Source organism: Sylvia atricapilla, chromosome 18 (assembly GCF_009819655.1).
Source record: "Sylvia atricapilla isolate bSylAtr1 chromosome 18, bSylAtr1.pri, whole genome shotgun sequence".
Classification (NCBI taxonomy): Eukaryota; Metazoa; Chordata; class Aves; order Passeriformes; family Sylviidae; genus Sylvia; species Sylvia atricapilla.
In genome coordinates, this window is record NC_089157.1 from 7,385,806 (window position 1) to 7,401,461 (window position 15,656).

The window sequence follows — 15,656 nt, forward strand, 5'->3', positions numbered from 1 at the left end:
ATGAGCTGCAGAAGGAGCTCCCTGCAGCACCTCCTTGGGGCAGGTGGGCTCTGCAGCAGCATCACCAAAACTGTCCTGGCTGCCAGAGGCTCTGAGGGCAAAAAGAAGACACAGGCCTGTCTCACCTTGGTAGTGGAAAGCAAAAAGTCACACCCAGCCCTTTTCAGCCTGGAGAAAGTAAGGGGGAAAATAAAAGAAAAAATAGAAAGAGGGCCCCATGCAGCCCCTTTGCCTTCTTATACACACCAGGGTGGAAACCTGTGACTCAGCTCAGCACCGCTTGTCCTTCAAGAAGGAGAAATCATGTTCTGGTTTGCTTCAATTTGGGACAAGCCCCTCAGTAATCCATTCACTGAGAAAAGCTGGAAGACCTCTACAATGTAAGAGTTACAGAATCAACACCTCGGCCACAAGCAGGGGACACCTGGCACCTGCTTTTCATGAAGATTTGTAATCCCAAAGCACAGTCAGCAAACACTACACATAGCTTTGCTTCCACAGGTTATTATTAACAGTTATGTCTCAAACTGACTGTGACAGTGAGTGTCTGCAGAGCTGTCTGCTGTGATTTTTCAATAGCAGAGCTGTTAATCAAGCTGCAGAGGGTTGGACTGTCAAACCAAAGTCCACAGGCTGCAGAGGTTTTTGTAAGAGATCAGCAGTACATGTGTTCACAGTTACTGTCACAGGGGTTGTTCTACAAAAATAGAAATATAAAGCAGTCAGAGTTGAAGATACAAGCTATCTTGATAGCAATAAAGAAATATTTTCTAAAGGTCTAGCAGCACTGGATATTATTTTAATGAAATTTATTTATTAATTTTATAGCAAAATAATCAAAAGTGCTAAACCTGACCACTTTAATTTACAAAAAAAAAAAAGTTTCATGTTTTAAGCTATGATCATACCTCGTTATTTAGGTTAAACAATGTAAATTTCTACTGATTTCTATTCAATAGTGAAACAAAATCAATATTAGTTGGTTTAAAAAAGGGGGAAAGTACCACAGGTATTGGGAGAGGGAAGTTACATAAAATATAAGAATCAGCTTATTTGAGCAATTTGCAATGTGTTCTTATTGCTTTTTTTTTTTTTTTTAGCTACAGTTTAAGTCCCAGATACTCTGGCCATAAGCCTGTAGTCACTCCAAATGCTAGGACTTCTCCCTTGGTCAAATGTCAGAGTTTTAAGGAGACCACTGGCATCTCAAGTCAGTTCAAATTATTTTCTCGGTTGTCACAAGTTCCCTTTCCAACACGATCAGCATGTTGGAGAACACAGTTAGGATGGTTGCAGTTAGGTGACACAGTTTTCTGTGAAGGAAAAATGGGGTTTCCTCTGTCTTGGAAAGAATCACTATCAAGTCTGCAGTAAGAAATATATTGAGAGCACTTGCAGAGTCGTTACAAGCATTTCTTAATCCACTCCATTTTCATTTCAGTTCGTTTCCACAGTTAAATTAAAACCTGCAATCTCTCCTACTGATAAATAGCCAAGTTGACTTACAAAAGTTCTGCCTTCTGTCCAGCCTTCTCTCGGCTGCCTTTAACCAAACAAGGTTCTCTGGTTTGCCACGAGCGCTGTCTGGCTCTCCCGCCTCTTCGCCTTCTTCTTCTGCTGCCTGATCTTCCAGCACACCACGCTGGAAGCCAGCAGAACGAGTCCTGAGGACAGGAGGACCAGCCCAAAGACGGAGATGATGGATCCATGGGAGTTGAAGCTGTATGCCACGGCAGTCACCACGATGCCAGCTATCAGGATGACCACGCCGAAGGGAATAGTGCAGCGGTAGCAGGAGAGCTCCGCTCCCCCCGTGGCTGCTGTCAGCTGGCACTCGCTGACCAGAGGGATGGTGGTTATCACACAGTCATTGTTGTTACTCTTCTCTGTGGGTACAGACTCGGGGTGCTTTGGGGTGCCCAGGATCTCTTTGATTGGATCGTTTGTCATCTTGATTGTCTTGACTCGGCCCGTTCTTAGGCTAGAGCAGGCTCTGCTGAGCACGTGCTGCACTGTGGAGAGAAGAGCATGAGTTCAAACAATAATTACCAGTTATTTATGAGACAAATGAGGACACAGAAGTATTCCCTTGAAATCACAAAAAACCATATATTCCGACCCTACAAGGATTTATGCACAAGATCAAGAGTGACACGACTGATTCTGAAGGATCTGAATCACTTCTTAAAGCAGTCAACAATATGTATGTAAGTGCTAGAAAGAACAGAGTTACAGACCAAGACAGACAACAACATTAAAGTGTTGTGGGCCAAATCCTACAGTAAGTTACATCCTAAAGTCAGCATTTCTGGACATGATTTAGATCTCAGTGGCATTACATTTTCTCACAAAGAGGTGAAATTCACACATTGTTTTGATTTCTGCTCACATACTTTTTCTACACAGGTTTCTTTACACATCTTCACAATACATTACACAGATTTGCTCCACTGCACATCACAATAACATTGCCAAGTACTTGCTCAGCAAAAACTATGATGAACAGTGAGCCCTTTCTCAGTGCAAGTGCAACTTAGGGAAAAAATTCAAATGGTCATGACAAGCTGTAGATGTGGAGGGAGTGGAGATGCAAACAGATTCCCACACTTGGCTCAGCTCAAGGCTGATGAACTTCCAGTTACAGCAACATCAGTGCCAGACTAACAGCTTGCCATTTATCATCCAAAAGCAATGTAAATCCTAGAAATTACATCCCTGTTACTATGTGGGAGGTAAATTTACCATCACATTCACTGATCTCAGAAACAGCAAGTTGTTTTCCTCCTGTCTCCAGACTGTAAACACACTCTCAGTCCTGACAGCATGCAGTTTGCCTGAATCCACACAGGAGGCAAACACCTTTTGGCTCTGGGAAGCCCAGGGAATAATCATAGCCCACCTCAGAGCTCAGCCTGTCCTCTGGGGCTCTGGTGTCACTCTGGGGGTCACTCTGGGGCCTGCAGTGAGCTTTGCCAACACCGAGGCTGTCACAGATGTGCTGTCCCAGACCCAGCTCAGTGCACCCCAGCACATGCTCCAGAGATCAGGAGAACCACTGGGGAACCACTGGGGAGCCACTGGGGAGCCACTGGGGAGCCACTGGGGAGCCAGGGCTTTTCCTGCTGTGAGTAGCTCCCTGAACTCCTCCACCACTCTGCTGTGGGCTGTGCCGCTTTTGCTCTCATGAGCAGCATGATATGCAGCTCAGAGAACAAGGAAGAGCGTTGGCAATGCAGTAATGCTTTTATCACTTTTATCACCTTCACATCTGGGACTAGGAAGTTAATTGCCAGATACTTGTATTCTCCTTTTCCTTTCCCACCACTCCACCCTTGTTGCTAAGATATATTCGTTCATTGTGGAGAGCTCTTGGTTTTGTATCTCAGTACCTCCTGTAACTGACTGTGGGTTTTACAAGAAAGAAGATTTCACTCTTTAAAAAAAACACAGGCACAAACAGGCTAAATGCTGCATATAGTCAGAGTGTATACAAAGTCCCCTTGAACCCTCAAGAGAGATGGAAAGCCCAGATCTGGTTTGCCAAAGCTTTTGTTCTACCGCTCTGGGAAAGAGTGCTCAGCTGCCTGTTGTATGTGCTGTGCAGAGCTGCCTGTGGGCTCAGTCCTGCCAGAGGAGCCTGTCCTGCTGGGCACACACAAGACACCCAAGCACACACAGTGACAGCCTAAGGGACAACAGGCACACAGTGAAAACATTCTGTTTGATCATCAGGAAAAACCTTTTTTATTGTGAGGGGAACTGAGCACTGGAACCCAGTGAAGTTTTGGAGTCTCTTCCCTTGGAAATAATGAAAAGCCATCTGCACAGTCCTGGGCAGCATTGCCTCAGTGACTCTGCTGAGCAAAAGGGGGGTTGGACCATATCACCCCCAGAAGTCCCTTCCAACCACAACCATTCAGTGATTCTGCCTGTTTCTGTGAGAGTACTCAGTATCTCCAAGGGCAGGAAAGGGATTTGTTCAGTGCTTATCAGACACAGCAGATATAACTGTGCTGACACCTTAGATATCCTAAATTTTCCTAGGTTTGGTGGCTTTGTTCTTTGAATCATTATGCACGATTAAATGCCTTTTAAATCAGACAGAAAGAGCCTAGGAAAGGCATGGGTTTGCCCTCTAGTGACATTGATCTGTTCCCACAAGGACCTGAGCCCAAATTCTGCATTTTCAATAATTATTGACACAGCAGTGAGACATACACTGGTGCCATTATGTTGCTGCATTACCTATCCATAAAACGTTACAGAAGTCCAGCACAACATAAGAATGTGGTCCCCAAATGTCCCCTTTTTTGATCTTACCATTCAATTAGGAAAACATTTTATTATCAGATTTGAGGGAGAGAAAAATTGACTATTTTGCATATAAAAGGTCAACTGGCTCAAATACACTGTAATAACTATCCAAAAGTCCAAGTACTCTAACAGTCACTGAAATAGGGAAACTTCCAAATAACTTGAAAAAGCCCATAATAAGCATTATTATCCTGAAAAATTTTAACCTTTAATCAAAATGTATTTGCTCCTGTCCCTTAAGTCCTTCTCCCTCTGCTTCAGATACATCTTCAATGAGCATTAAAATCTCCTAGACCTCCTGTAGAGAGATTTATAAAGAAAGGAGATCTATTTATACAATCAAATCTAGCAGGAATAAAAAATATATTTTAATCTCTAATTGTTAAGTCAATGGCAAAATACCTGTTGATTTCTGAGGAGCACAGTTTTTGTCTGGAATAGGATGTAAGAAGGCAGGCATTCATATAAAAAATAATAAACAACTCTCTATTGAAATACTATTAAATAAACAACAGAACCTATTTGAAGTGTGAGCAAAGGTATTCAACCCTAGAAAAAAGGGCACAGGATCCTCATTGCCAGCAAAGTCATTCTGACTTAAGCAAACAGGTGATTTGGTTCAAGTTTCAGGGTAAGAAATTTAGGCAAAGTTACCCAACAACAGCAGCATCCTCTCACTAATCATACCACAAGTACTATCTTAAGGAGCTACTTTGAGTCGGAGGAAGAATGTGCTTCTGTGCCAATCTGTGGCTAACCCTGAATAAAGGGGGGAGAAAATTTTTAGCCACTAGTAAGTGTAAGTTTAGATTTATCAAAAAGACATAAAATCCATCAGCATACACACCTACCAGGAGATCCAGGAGAAATCCATGATAACAGATCCTTGGCTCAGAAAGCAGAGGAAGAGTGCTGAAGATGTCTTTTATGACAATTCAAGGCAGAAAGTGCTGCTCGAGGCTTTGAAGTGTCAGATGTTGCTGAGTGATGAACTGGAGGTGACAATATTCTAGCATGGAAGTTTCCTACAAGAAAAGTCGTTGGATATTCATCAGCTCCTTAAGAATAAAAGTCATGAGTGTAAAGCTCCTGCTGTGGGCTGACTCCTGCTCCTACCCTAACCAAAGCAGGAGCTGTTTCCCCTCTGGCTCTCCTACTGGCTTCTGCCTCTTTTCTTGGAAGCAGCCACCCATTTCTGGCCAAATATAACATTTTCCTTTGATGATGTGACCTCCCAGTAGTAAGTATCATAACCCAGTAAAGTCCTCCAGAAAGAGCCAGGCAGGAAAAGGCGACGCACAAGAAATACTGTGGATAAAAATCTTATTTAACTTCATTTCTGTTGCTCACTTCACCTGTGTGAATAATGATTCAGAATACATGGGAGTTTGTCTCTTCTATGTGTCCAGTCTCTTTGACCAAATCACTCCATCTCCCTGTTCCTGAGATTTCCTACCTGTGAACTGACTGTGACAACACACCACTAAAAAAACCTGTTAAACCCCTTCCTATAAACTATAAGAAAACCTAAGTAATATAATCCCCAAAACTCTTCTCAGAATAGAAAAAGGCAGACTTATACAGTCCAAGCACTCTCTGCAATTAACACAAGTCCATTGTATTTACTGTTGTTCATTTCTGTTGCTGGATTTTTAAAAACAAGATTCCTAACTCCAAGAGGGACAAGGCAGACTGCAGCAGGGCAGTGACAACTCCGCAGAAAGCAGAGCAATGGAAATTGTTATCAACTGCAGAAACAGCTGTGAAACCACCAGGCAGCTGGGTAAAACTCATGAAGCAGCAGAGATTTACGTTGCTAATCTTATTTGACATTCCCTTTCTAGAAGTGTATGATCATGGAAGATCATTTCAACACAGAAACTGGAGTCCTAAGTGGGGATGAGAGTGAATTCATGAGAGTAAGTTTTTATATTGATAAACTTCATGAGTTCTTCTGTTTTTAAGTTATTTAGACCCTGTTAACATTTCAAAAACACAAACATTTACAAGCACAATGTGCTGGACACACAGGCTGCTGTTCTCCAGAAGATCCTTGGAAGAAGCTTGTGACATTGCTGAAGTATATTTAGCTGATTATTGAAGTTAGCTCATAGTAAGGAAGTCTACTTGTTTATCTCCTTGACTATATTCTTTTCCACACAACCTAGCAATTAGTTTAACTTTTTGAAAAGTTTGGAGGGAAATGCAGGAAAAAAAAAATCCTGACTTCAGATAAATAATCTAGATTTCATTAAAACAAACGCAGACCTCTGAAATGGGCTTCCAGTCAACTTCCACTTGGATTACAGCAAGGTTACATTTGTTTGAAAGCTCTTCCCAGCACAACTGTGCCCCCTAAGCCACTCTGCCAGCATCTTGCTTGGAAAAGATTAATTGCTCTCTCAGTTATTTATTTGTATTTATCCCTGATGCACAAAGTTTAGGTATTTTTATTTTAAATTAGTCTTTATCAAAAAATCTGACAAAGCAACTTCTTAGAGATGAAATTTCCTCCCTTCTACTCCCTCTCTCACCACAGAACTGAGAAGCAGAAACACATGAAGTATCTTCATGAAGTTTTAACTCAGAATCATTTCAATGTGGTCCTCTCTCAGGAGGCTTCCCACATACAAATATCTCTGTGCAAGGGCAAAAAAGCCACTAAAACCCTTTTCTCTTTTTCATGTCTTACATATAACCAGTGGGACTTTGAGTTTTCTGCCTTCAAGCTCTGGACGAGATTCTATCTTACACAATACTTCAGACACCCTTTTTTGCTTATGTAAAATCCCAATAAATCACAAGGCTCACACTTCACACTTATGGCTATGCATTAAAGTGACTATGGAAAATAGCCTAAGGAGCCCTTCTGTCCCCAGAGGAGAACCTGAGTTCATTCCGGATTCAACAGACTACAGCAGTTCTCAACACAACCCCGCAGCTCTGCCCCAGGGGAACACCTGGAAATCACAGCCAGGATTTGTACTCACAGCACTGCAGGACCATGCCCTGAGCTCAGAGTCAGAACACATCGCCTCCACACCAGCTGCCTCAGGATGCAGTAAGCTTCTCTCACCAAGTTTTTAAGTAAGAACATGAACGGATTTAAACTTTTTCGTTTTCCCGACGTAAGCGGGGTGTGTAGGACGGCCCCAGCCCTCCACAATCCAACTCTGTTACGTGCCAACCCGCAAAACTTCCAAACGCGCCTGCTACACGCCACACACACCCCCACACCTGGGCTAAACCCCTCCGTGTCACGGCTGTCCCCGAGTATCCCTGCAAGAGCCGAGCGGCGAGAGGCGAGGGAAGTGTGCACGGACATCCCCCGGGACCTGCGCTCCGCGGGACCCCGACCCGCACCCGGGCAGCGCCTCCGGCTGCCGAGCGCCGGCGCCCGCTGGGAGCGGGGAGAGCCCCGTGCTGGGCCGAGGGAGCAGCGGACCGAGCAGCCCGGGCAGCGGGGCACCGGAGCGGGTACCGGGAACCGTGCGGCTCCGGGGCTCGGCAGCGAGCTGAGCCGCGCCGTGCCGAGCTGAGCCGTGCCGTGCCGAGCTGAGCCGTGCCGTGCCGAGCTGAGCCGAGCTGAGCCGTGCCGCTCCGTGCCACAGGCTGGCCCAGTGTGCCAGAGCACGGCTGGCGTGCCATAGCGAGCCGCGCCGAGCCGTGCCGAGCCGAGCCGTGCCGAGCCGTGCCTTACCTCCCGGCCGCCGGGCGGGACTGCGGCGGCCAGCAGCCCGCAGCCAGCCTAACAGGGGATGCAGCTCGGCGCACAAGGGACCGTAAACAAAGTTCTCGGTGAGAGCGAAACAATTAAGGGAGCAGAGCGAATTCAGCGGCGGGAGCTGCGGCGGGCGGGGCGAGAGCGGGCCGGTCCCGCGGGGGGGCCGCGACCGTGTCCGGGGGCCGCGCCTCTCCCTCCGCCCCGCGCTGCTCCCGGCCCGGCGCGGGGATGGGGACAGCGGGGACAGCGGGGACAGCGGGGACAGCGGCTCCGCAAAGCGCCCTGCCCGCCGCAGGGCACACACACCGGGCCGGGGCCGCGTCCTGCTGCCCGCTCTGTGCCCTCCTGCAGCCCCTCCTGCGGTCCTTTTCCCTCCCTGAGCCCCTTCTGCAGTCCTTTCTCCCTCTGTCCCTGTCCTCTCTCCTCCTGTGTCCCCAGCCCCGGGCCGGCGGCCACATCGCGGCTGTCGCAGTTCGGGGTGAGGGTCACTGCCTGTCCTGAGCCCGCTCTGGGTGTCGGACGTGGGTGGTTTGAAAGCACACTCCCTGCCTAAAGCCAGATGAACCCCGAGCTTAACTGCTCAGGAATTAAAGGAGGAACATAGCTTCGGATGGCATTCTTAGCAGATAAAAGTTTTATGTATCATTTAGAAATATTTTAACTGGCTTTTCTAAGCTTTAATTGCTCACTTCTGCAGCACATCAAATACTACAGGGGTTTGGAGTGGATGGGTGTGGGTGTGTGTTAATTTTTTACCATGATTTCTGTTATTTCAGACAAAAAGCGGACAAATTATGCGTTTAAGTCTTGTAAAAGGGCATCTGAATTTTGCAATTAAGCTTATCCAAAGTTTATATTTAAAAGACAGTATTTTATCAATGATTGATAAAAGAACAGCGCACCAGATGTATTTAATCAGCCACTCTGTCTCTGAAAGCATGCATGTACTTTTGACTCCCTTTCCAGGGTGAAATCGTAGCCTCACAGAAATTAATGGCAAAACTTCTGTCAACTTCACAGGGGCCAGAGGATTTCATCCTGTGCATCGTTAAGAAATGCCCAGTGATGGAGACCCTGCCAAGGGTTCATCTCCTCCAGACAAATCAACCACGTTCTGGAAAAGCTCCACAGTTTATGCAAGAAACTGTCATTCCCCCCCCCCCCCCCACTTGCTGATGCTCCCATCAAATACATCTGCATTTGAGCAGAAATGACAAACAAACTGGATCTGAGGGGAACTTCACTGGGAAGGATCTCTTGGACGATTGTCTGGTCCTTCCCAAAGCAGGCAGCCATGTCTGTAATATCTTTATTATAGACTTGACAAGTTCCACCTCAAAAAAACCCCCAGGTTTCCTACTCCTCCTTTTGGAGACTACAGGCCTTATTCTGTTGATATCTAGGAACCTTGTTTTTAGTTGCATGGATTCATAGACAATTATACATGGACAAGTAAGCTTTTGGCTGAAGCAGCTATTCTTTCTTTTGGCAATTAACCCTCTAATGTCCTAAGAGGGAGAAATTAAACACTCTCAGGCTTATTTCCAATCATTTTTTTGCAGATGTCTTACCAATTTATTCCATGGAAATGCAAGTATTTTCCTGGCCTACCAGAAATACTAACATTTCATAATTCACTTCTGATTGTTCAGGATATCTTGGTTTTTTCTCCAGCATCAGTTTCATTTTTCACTTTGTATCAGAATTTTTTGCTGTTAGCACATGTGTGCATGACCTAAATTTCACCCCATTCCTATTACATCAGTTCCTCTCTAGTCCTTCCAATCTAGTATTTGGTCCTCCTACGTTGACAGAGAACCTCCCTCCCAGGCTTACACCACCCACTGCTCCACTAGTACATTCTTACTTTTCTATGCCAACTTCATTACTGAAAGTATTACATAAAATACTGAAAGTTTTACATAAGGTTTCTTACAAAACTGATTTTTTTAGGAGCTATTCTAATACAAATAAACAAGCACCGAAGCCGGGCTCAGAATTCTGTACAAATAAATGCCCTAACAACAGGCTAAAAAATCACCTACTGTCCCAGACATCGTGCAATTCTTATTTCTTGCTGTGAAGCAGAAAAGCTGCAATGAAGAGTGATGGGAATGACGTCTCCTCTAGTGCTGAGAGATCAGCGGGTTCTCCCCAGAAGGATTTAAAGGCACTGAAGGGTTTAAAACAACTTGGGCACCAGCCCTCCGGCCTTTTCAAGAAAGAAATGACTGACTGCCTCTGTGTTTTAAGGTTCTGCCGTGTTCTGAGCACAGCTCTCCAAGGATGTAAGGGAAGAAGGACCAGACACACCCAGAGCAGCACTTTCGGCACCTGTAGAAATTCAGTGCAAACAGCTGAGGAAACTTCAGGGCTGAGCAACAGCTGCAGTCAGGGGCTACAGGTTCACAGTTTTGGACTGCCAGGCTTCAGTGATACACAGATCCCCTTTAGGACCTGCCTTGAATGACAAAATCTCCTCCTTGGGGGCCTAAACACAGCTGCTTAGAGGGAAGTGCAGCCTGAAAGCTGGGCTGATAAGCAAGAAGCATGTGTGATTCTGGAACCCATGGCACCTACTGAGAGAACAGTTTTGTTCCTCAATTGAGCAACGCTGTTGCTCTGGCGACTGAAACACACTTGCAGTATTTCATGGCTTCCTCTGAGTGTCTAACAGTCTCCTGGGCCTTAACAGCACAGCAAACAGTGACTCACTAATCTGGCGAAGTACAACCATTGTGGGCTCCCTATTCAATTAGTTTTTCTTGCCTTTTCCCTAACCCTCCACTGATTTTTTCTTTTATTTTATCCCTAAGCCCCCCTACAGACACAAAGTGTCAGTTTACTGCATTTCCTGAAACTTGCAGAAAGCATCCTTTCAACGTGTTTAATATATTATAAATTGTCCTTGCCATGCCATGCAGTGTATGTGTTTTGTGATGAGGAATAGAGTCCAAAAGGAGCCCAAAGCCAGTTAAGCCAGAGAAGCAAATAATTTCTCATAAAATTGTATAGCTCCCCTCTCATTAACACAGTTTACAGCCCAGTTGGTTAATAACTCTGCAAACCAGCCACTCTGTGGGTAATCAGGCTCATGAAATGGATGTGCCTATAACGACTGTGAGAAACCTCCTTGGTGGCTGGGAATATGAAAAGGAATTTTCTTTGAACTCCATTAGATCCTCCTAGTACTTTGGTCAATATTGGTTACCCTGCTGTTCATGTGAACTTTGTTATTGCCTTCCTCGACTTTCACTTAATCTTCCTGAAGTGCTGAGGAAGACAGGATATCTGGAGCTGAAAACAATTATTCTTATCTCCTGCTGCTTTCATAATTTCATTTGAAGAGCTGCATTCCTTGTGTGGACATGTGCTTTTAATGAGCAGAGGGACGCATCACACCACCAGAAGCCAGTTCCTCAACCTTACATAAGTTGGTTGCAGAACCTCTGAATCCACAGCCACCGTGGCAGCTTTCTGGCCAAGTCGAGGGAAAGCCTGGGAGCAAATTTCAGGCACTGTAATTTCACCATAACCAGGATTTTTGTTAGAGACTATTGTAGTAGGATGCAGCAGATTCAGCTGAGATTTAAGTTCGAAATACATATTGGTTTTTCTTGGTTTTTCACCTGCACCGAGTAATTCAAAGAGTTTACAGGGCTCAGACATGAAGGGAAATGCAGACAAAAACTGAAAAAATGACTGGTCCAAGCTAGTGGATAGTGCCAAGAGATATTTTCATTTCATTTGCTTCCCTTCTCAGTAGGTAGGATATAAAGAGCATACACTGTTCCCTCTGCAAATGGTCTGTCTAATAAACATGGAGTGTTTCAGCCAGATGTTATTGACTGTAGAAAGAAAATTATGAGTTTTAAACTAAGCTACACAGGCCATTGGCTGAATTACTTCCTGTCTGATGAGTCTTTGTCCTACTTCACTACAATCCTTAGGACTAAATTTATACACAAGATCTATCTAAAATACTGCACAAAGTTAAAACACACAGTTTTTCTCCTACATGACAGATTACTTCTGTGAAATTTACAGTAAGTCAAGTGTCTGACCTAAAGGGTAGTTTAAAAAGAAAAAAAAAAAAAAGAATTAGAGCAGTAGGACCAGTTCTTACTGTTCCCACAAAAGAGCTTTTCATATATATCATCTGCTTTAGCATTACCTGCTAATGGAAATATTTAGAAATATTTCTACATCCACGTGAACAGGTTAAGAAAGTAGAGGCTGTGGTAGTTATAACCATTTAGCAAACCAAGTCAAGATCTAAACAGGCTGTCTTATCTTTTGAACGAGTCATTTTAGGTCATGCAGGTAATGGTGAAATCTCTTCTTTCCTACAGTGAAGTTTAAAATTACCCCTTTTTCCTCAGGGCCAGGTAAATAGGTCACACCTCTTTATCTCCAGTTTTGCACTGGGAGGACATTACTTTCCAGAAAAACTGTGGCTAAAAGATGTAAATCAAAAGTAAACATGGCCAAATGAAAGAGATGGTTCTGACACCAGGAGTCCAGCATAAAAATTTACCAAAGGTAAAACATACTTAGTATCAGAAAGGCAGAAAAACAGCAGAACTCCAGTTACTGTCTGAATCCTCTTCTATTTGGGTGGAACTCTGTTGAAACTCAATACAGAAACAGTCATAGTTTGGGGTTAAATTTGACTCTGTGAAGAAGGGCATTATATATCAGTATGTAATGGCCACTTACAACATCTGACAGCTCAAGCAGTGCATGTCTTGTGCTAGTTCTTTGCAAAAATCACCCTAGGTGACCCTCCCTGCCTAAATACTTAGGAATAAAAAATGTATTTTATAAATAAAATATATAAAATATATAAAGGTTTTGATGTAGCAGACAGGCTGTGTTTTCTGTGTATTCTAAAAATGTTGAAAAAGCAGATTTCCCTTTGACTCATACAAGAGAGGAGGATATAGACTGCATTACACATGCATGGCTGTGATAGGAGATACTGTTGTTACTTCTCAGCTTTTTGGATGAAGAATCTTCTTGCAAACTGTGAAAGTCATAAAACAATTTGTGAGAAAGGCTTTTACATGATGTAGTCAATAAGCAACAGCAGCAGAAGCTTATAATTGCTTTGGTTGTGTATACTAGAAATACAAATGTACGTACTGTATAAATGGTAGGGCAGGACTACCCAGCAGTTTTGCAAAATTTTTGGAATGCACTGAGTAAAATGGAATTACAGTAGTATATAAATGTCTGCCCAGCAGTTGAATCCATCAAAATCCCACATCTTTAGTTCATCTTCAAGAATTTCTCAAAGTGCACCAGTGCCACACAGAGACAGATAGAGGAAAACACAATATAGCTGGGAACATTCTCCCACATATAGACACCCATATCCAAAACAAACACTGAAAATCACCTGGGGCCTGAAAACATCAATGTAGTATTCATTGCTGGTTTCACTTCTGGCCACATAGGATTTTCTGATGCAGGAGTTGCCAGTTTTGTGGTTTTGTTCCACGCCACAGAATTAATTCTATTACCCTCCATTGACTTCAGTAACAAAGTGTAGATGTTAGGGGGGAATTCATACAGATTATTTCTATTCTAAAAAACAGGTGGAAGATTTAGGCACGTTAATGGCATTAATAGCCCAAATCAGCAAGTTGTCTTGAGGTATATTTCCCACTCAGATCAGCAGCAGCTAAACAGAATCGTAAAATCACAGAATGGTTTGGATTGGAAGGATCCTTAAAGAACATCCCATCTCATTCCCGCCCTTTGCCATGGGCAGGGACACCTTCCACTAGACCAGATGCTCAGAGCCCGGTCTAACCTGTCCTTAAACACCACCAGGGGTAAAAGCTAAACCTTCCCATACCAGAAAGCCTGGCTGAAAACCAGGTATCCTAACTACTACGCTATAGGGTAACTGGCCTGAGATCCACTAAGTATGTAGATCAAGTTATGGGCACTTTTGAAACTCCCCCTCATTGCCCCAGAATAGTATCCATTTATTTTCATTCAGATGGTATTTAGGTCTTTGATCCATGCGTAGGACTGGATTTTGCTGTATTCAGGCTGCTTTTGGGTTCGTGTTCCCAGACCCAGCTGCCATCCCGCAGTGTTGGGGCAGAGCAGTAGAAAATCAGTCCTGAAGCCTAGAGCCACTACTAGGCAGTGAAGATTTTAAAGGTCTTGGGTTCAAACTCCAGCTTCTATCCCAAAGCTAAAGCCAATACATGGAAATACAAGTGATAAATAATAACACTTACATAAACATACATGAAAACAGAAAATAAACTTTCAGAACAGCTCATGCTTTCTTAATAATCACCACTCCTTATTTACCAAGAAAAAAGGCCACATAGTAATGCCTTTTTTGAAAGCTTTTGTCCCTAGAGTGGCCTTATGAGATAAATATCTTTTTCTATGAAAGTGCTGGGATAAGAGGGAGTGGTCAGGCAGCTGAAGCCAATTTACTGATGCCATGTAGACAACCATATAATGCAAAACATTGACTCTAAAATAACAGGCAACATTGAGCTGTTGCCTTCAGTCCTTTTCCACAAACAAGGAGATCATGTATTCTCACTGGCACTTGTCCTTGCTGCATGTTAAAGATCAGTTCTTGACTCACAACTCCTCCTTCTCCATACTGGGTCAGAGTCACCTCTGTGCAAACAAAAGCCACAAGCTCTTTCAGTTTCACTGAGCCCTATTCCAGGAAATGAATGGGACTTAAAAGGGAGACAGCAATCTGATAAAAGTAAAGTAAAGAAAGTAAAAAAATATTTCTGCAAGAAAAACTAAATTGGTCTCACCTCCAGGCCATTACCTCATATTCCATTTTCAAGACCAGCTCCTCAGCTGGGTGGGCGGCACAGCTTCACTCAAGGCAACTTAGCCATGAAATTACTCACAAGGGGCAGGCATAAGAAATGTATTGCCTTGATATTTGGAGAACCAACTGGGCTCACTGAGAGCATGCCATTTTAATTAATGTTTAAAGAAAGAACAAAACCAAGCCAAAATATTTATACCTATTGTATAAATATCACTACTACTACTACTAATAATAATAATACACTTAAGATCACTAGAAAAATAAAAGAACTGAAATGTTTGCCTAGCAGTCTCAATTGGGAGGTGAGAGAAAGTAAGATATGAGCCGGTATTATTATCGTTACTGACATTATTTTATAAAGATGGTACATGCCAAGTTCTGGCATGAAATTTACCTAGTGGGAGGAAGTTTGTGAGATACAATCTTGCCTGTCACAGCTAGTCTTTAGCTAAGACAGAATAAATCTGGTCATGGCAAGTCCAGTTGGGCTGACCTGGCTCGTTCTAGAAGTCCCTAGGTGAATAAGAGAGCTTGTGCAGAGACCTCAGTCAATCACAGCCAGTCCAGAGAGCAGACATATCACTGGTCAAGGAGCTGGGCAAGGCTAAGACTCAGACAAATCACTGTCTAGAGGCACGAGTTTTGAACTTCCTATATAAGAAGGTTTTGAACAACAAAATAAGTGGTTTGTCTTGTGATTAAGAGCTCTTGAGTCATGATTTCTGTCTCCCTACCAACAACCATCCTGTACTACTTGCCTTCTGCCAAAGTGCTCTCTCCAAAGGTTTT

At 43.7% G+C, this 15,656-nt stretch overlaps 1 protein-coding gene across 2 annotated transcripts; it reads right to left on the reverse strand.

The window, feature by feature from the left end:
• Positions 1 to 1,072: 1,072 nt before the first annotated feature.
• TMEM100 (transmembrane protein 100) lies at positions 1,073 to 8,137 on the reverse strand. Of its 2 annotated transcripts, XM_066332157.1 has the most exons (3): positions 8,015 to 8,137; positions 5,166 to 5,339; positions 1,073 to 2,012 (listed from the first exon to the last, which is right to left on the reverse strand). In XM_066332157.1, exon 3 carries the CDS (start codon positions 1,948 to 1,950, stop codon positions 1,546 to 1,548), a length of 405 nt encoding a protein of 134 aa, XP_066188254.1. In that variant the 5' UTR covers positions 1,951 to 2,012; positions 5,166 to 5,339; positions 8,015 to 8,137; the 3' UTR covers positions 1,073 to 1,545. The 2 variants fall into 2 exon arrangements, with proteins under 2 accessions (XP_066188254.1, XP_066188253.1); XM_066332156.1 differs by lacking the exon at positions 8,015 to 8,137 and having other exon boundaries at positions 5,166 to 5,483.
• Between the last annotated feature and the right edge of the window lie 7,519 nt (positions 8,138 to 15,656).

Coding starts and splice junctions, on each gene's coding strand:
- TMEM100 (XM_066332157.1), bottom strand. CDS start 1,950: ATGACAAACGATCCAATCAAAGAGATCCTGGGCACCCCAAAGCACCCC.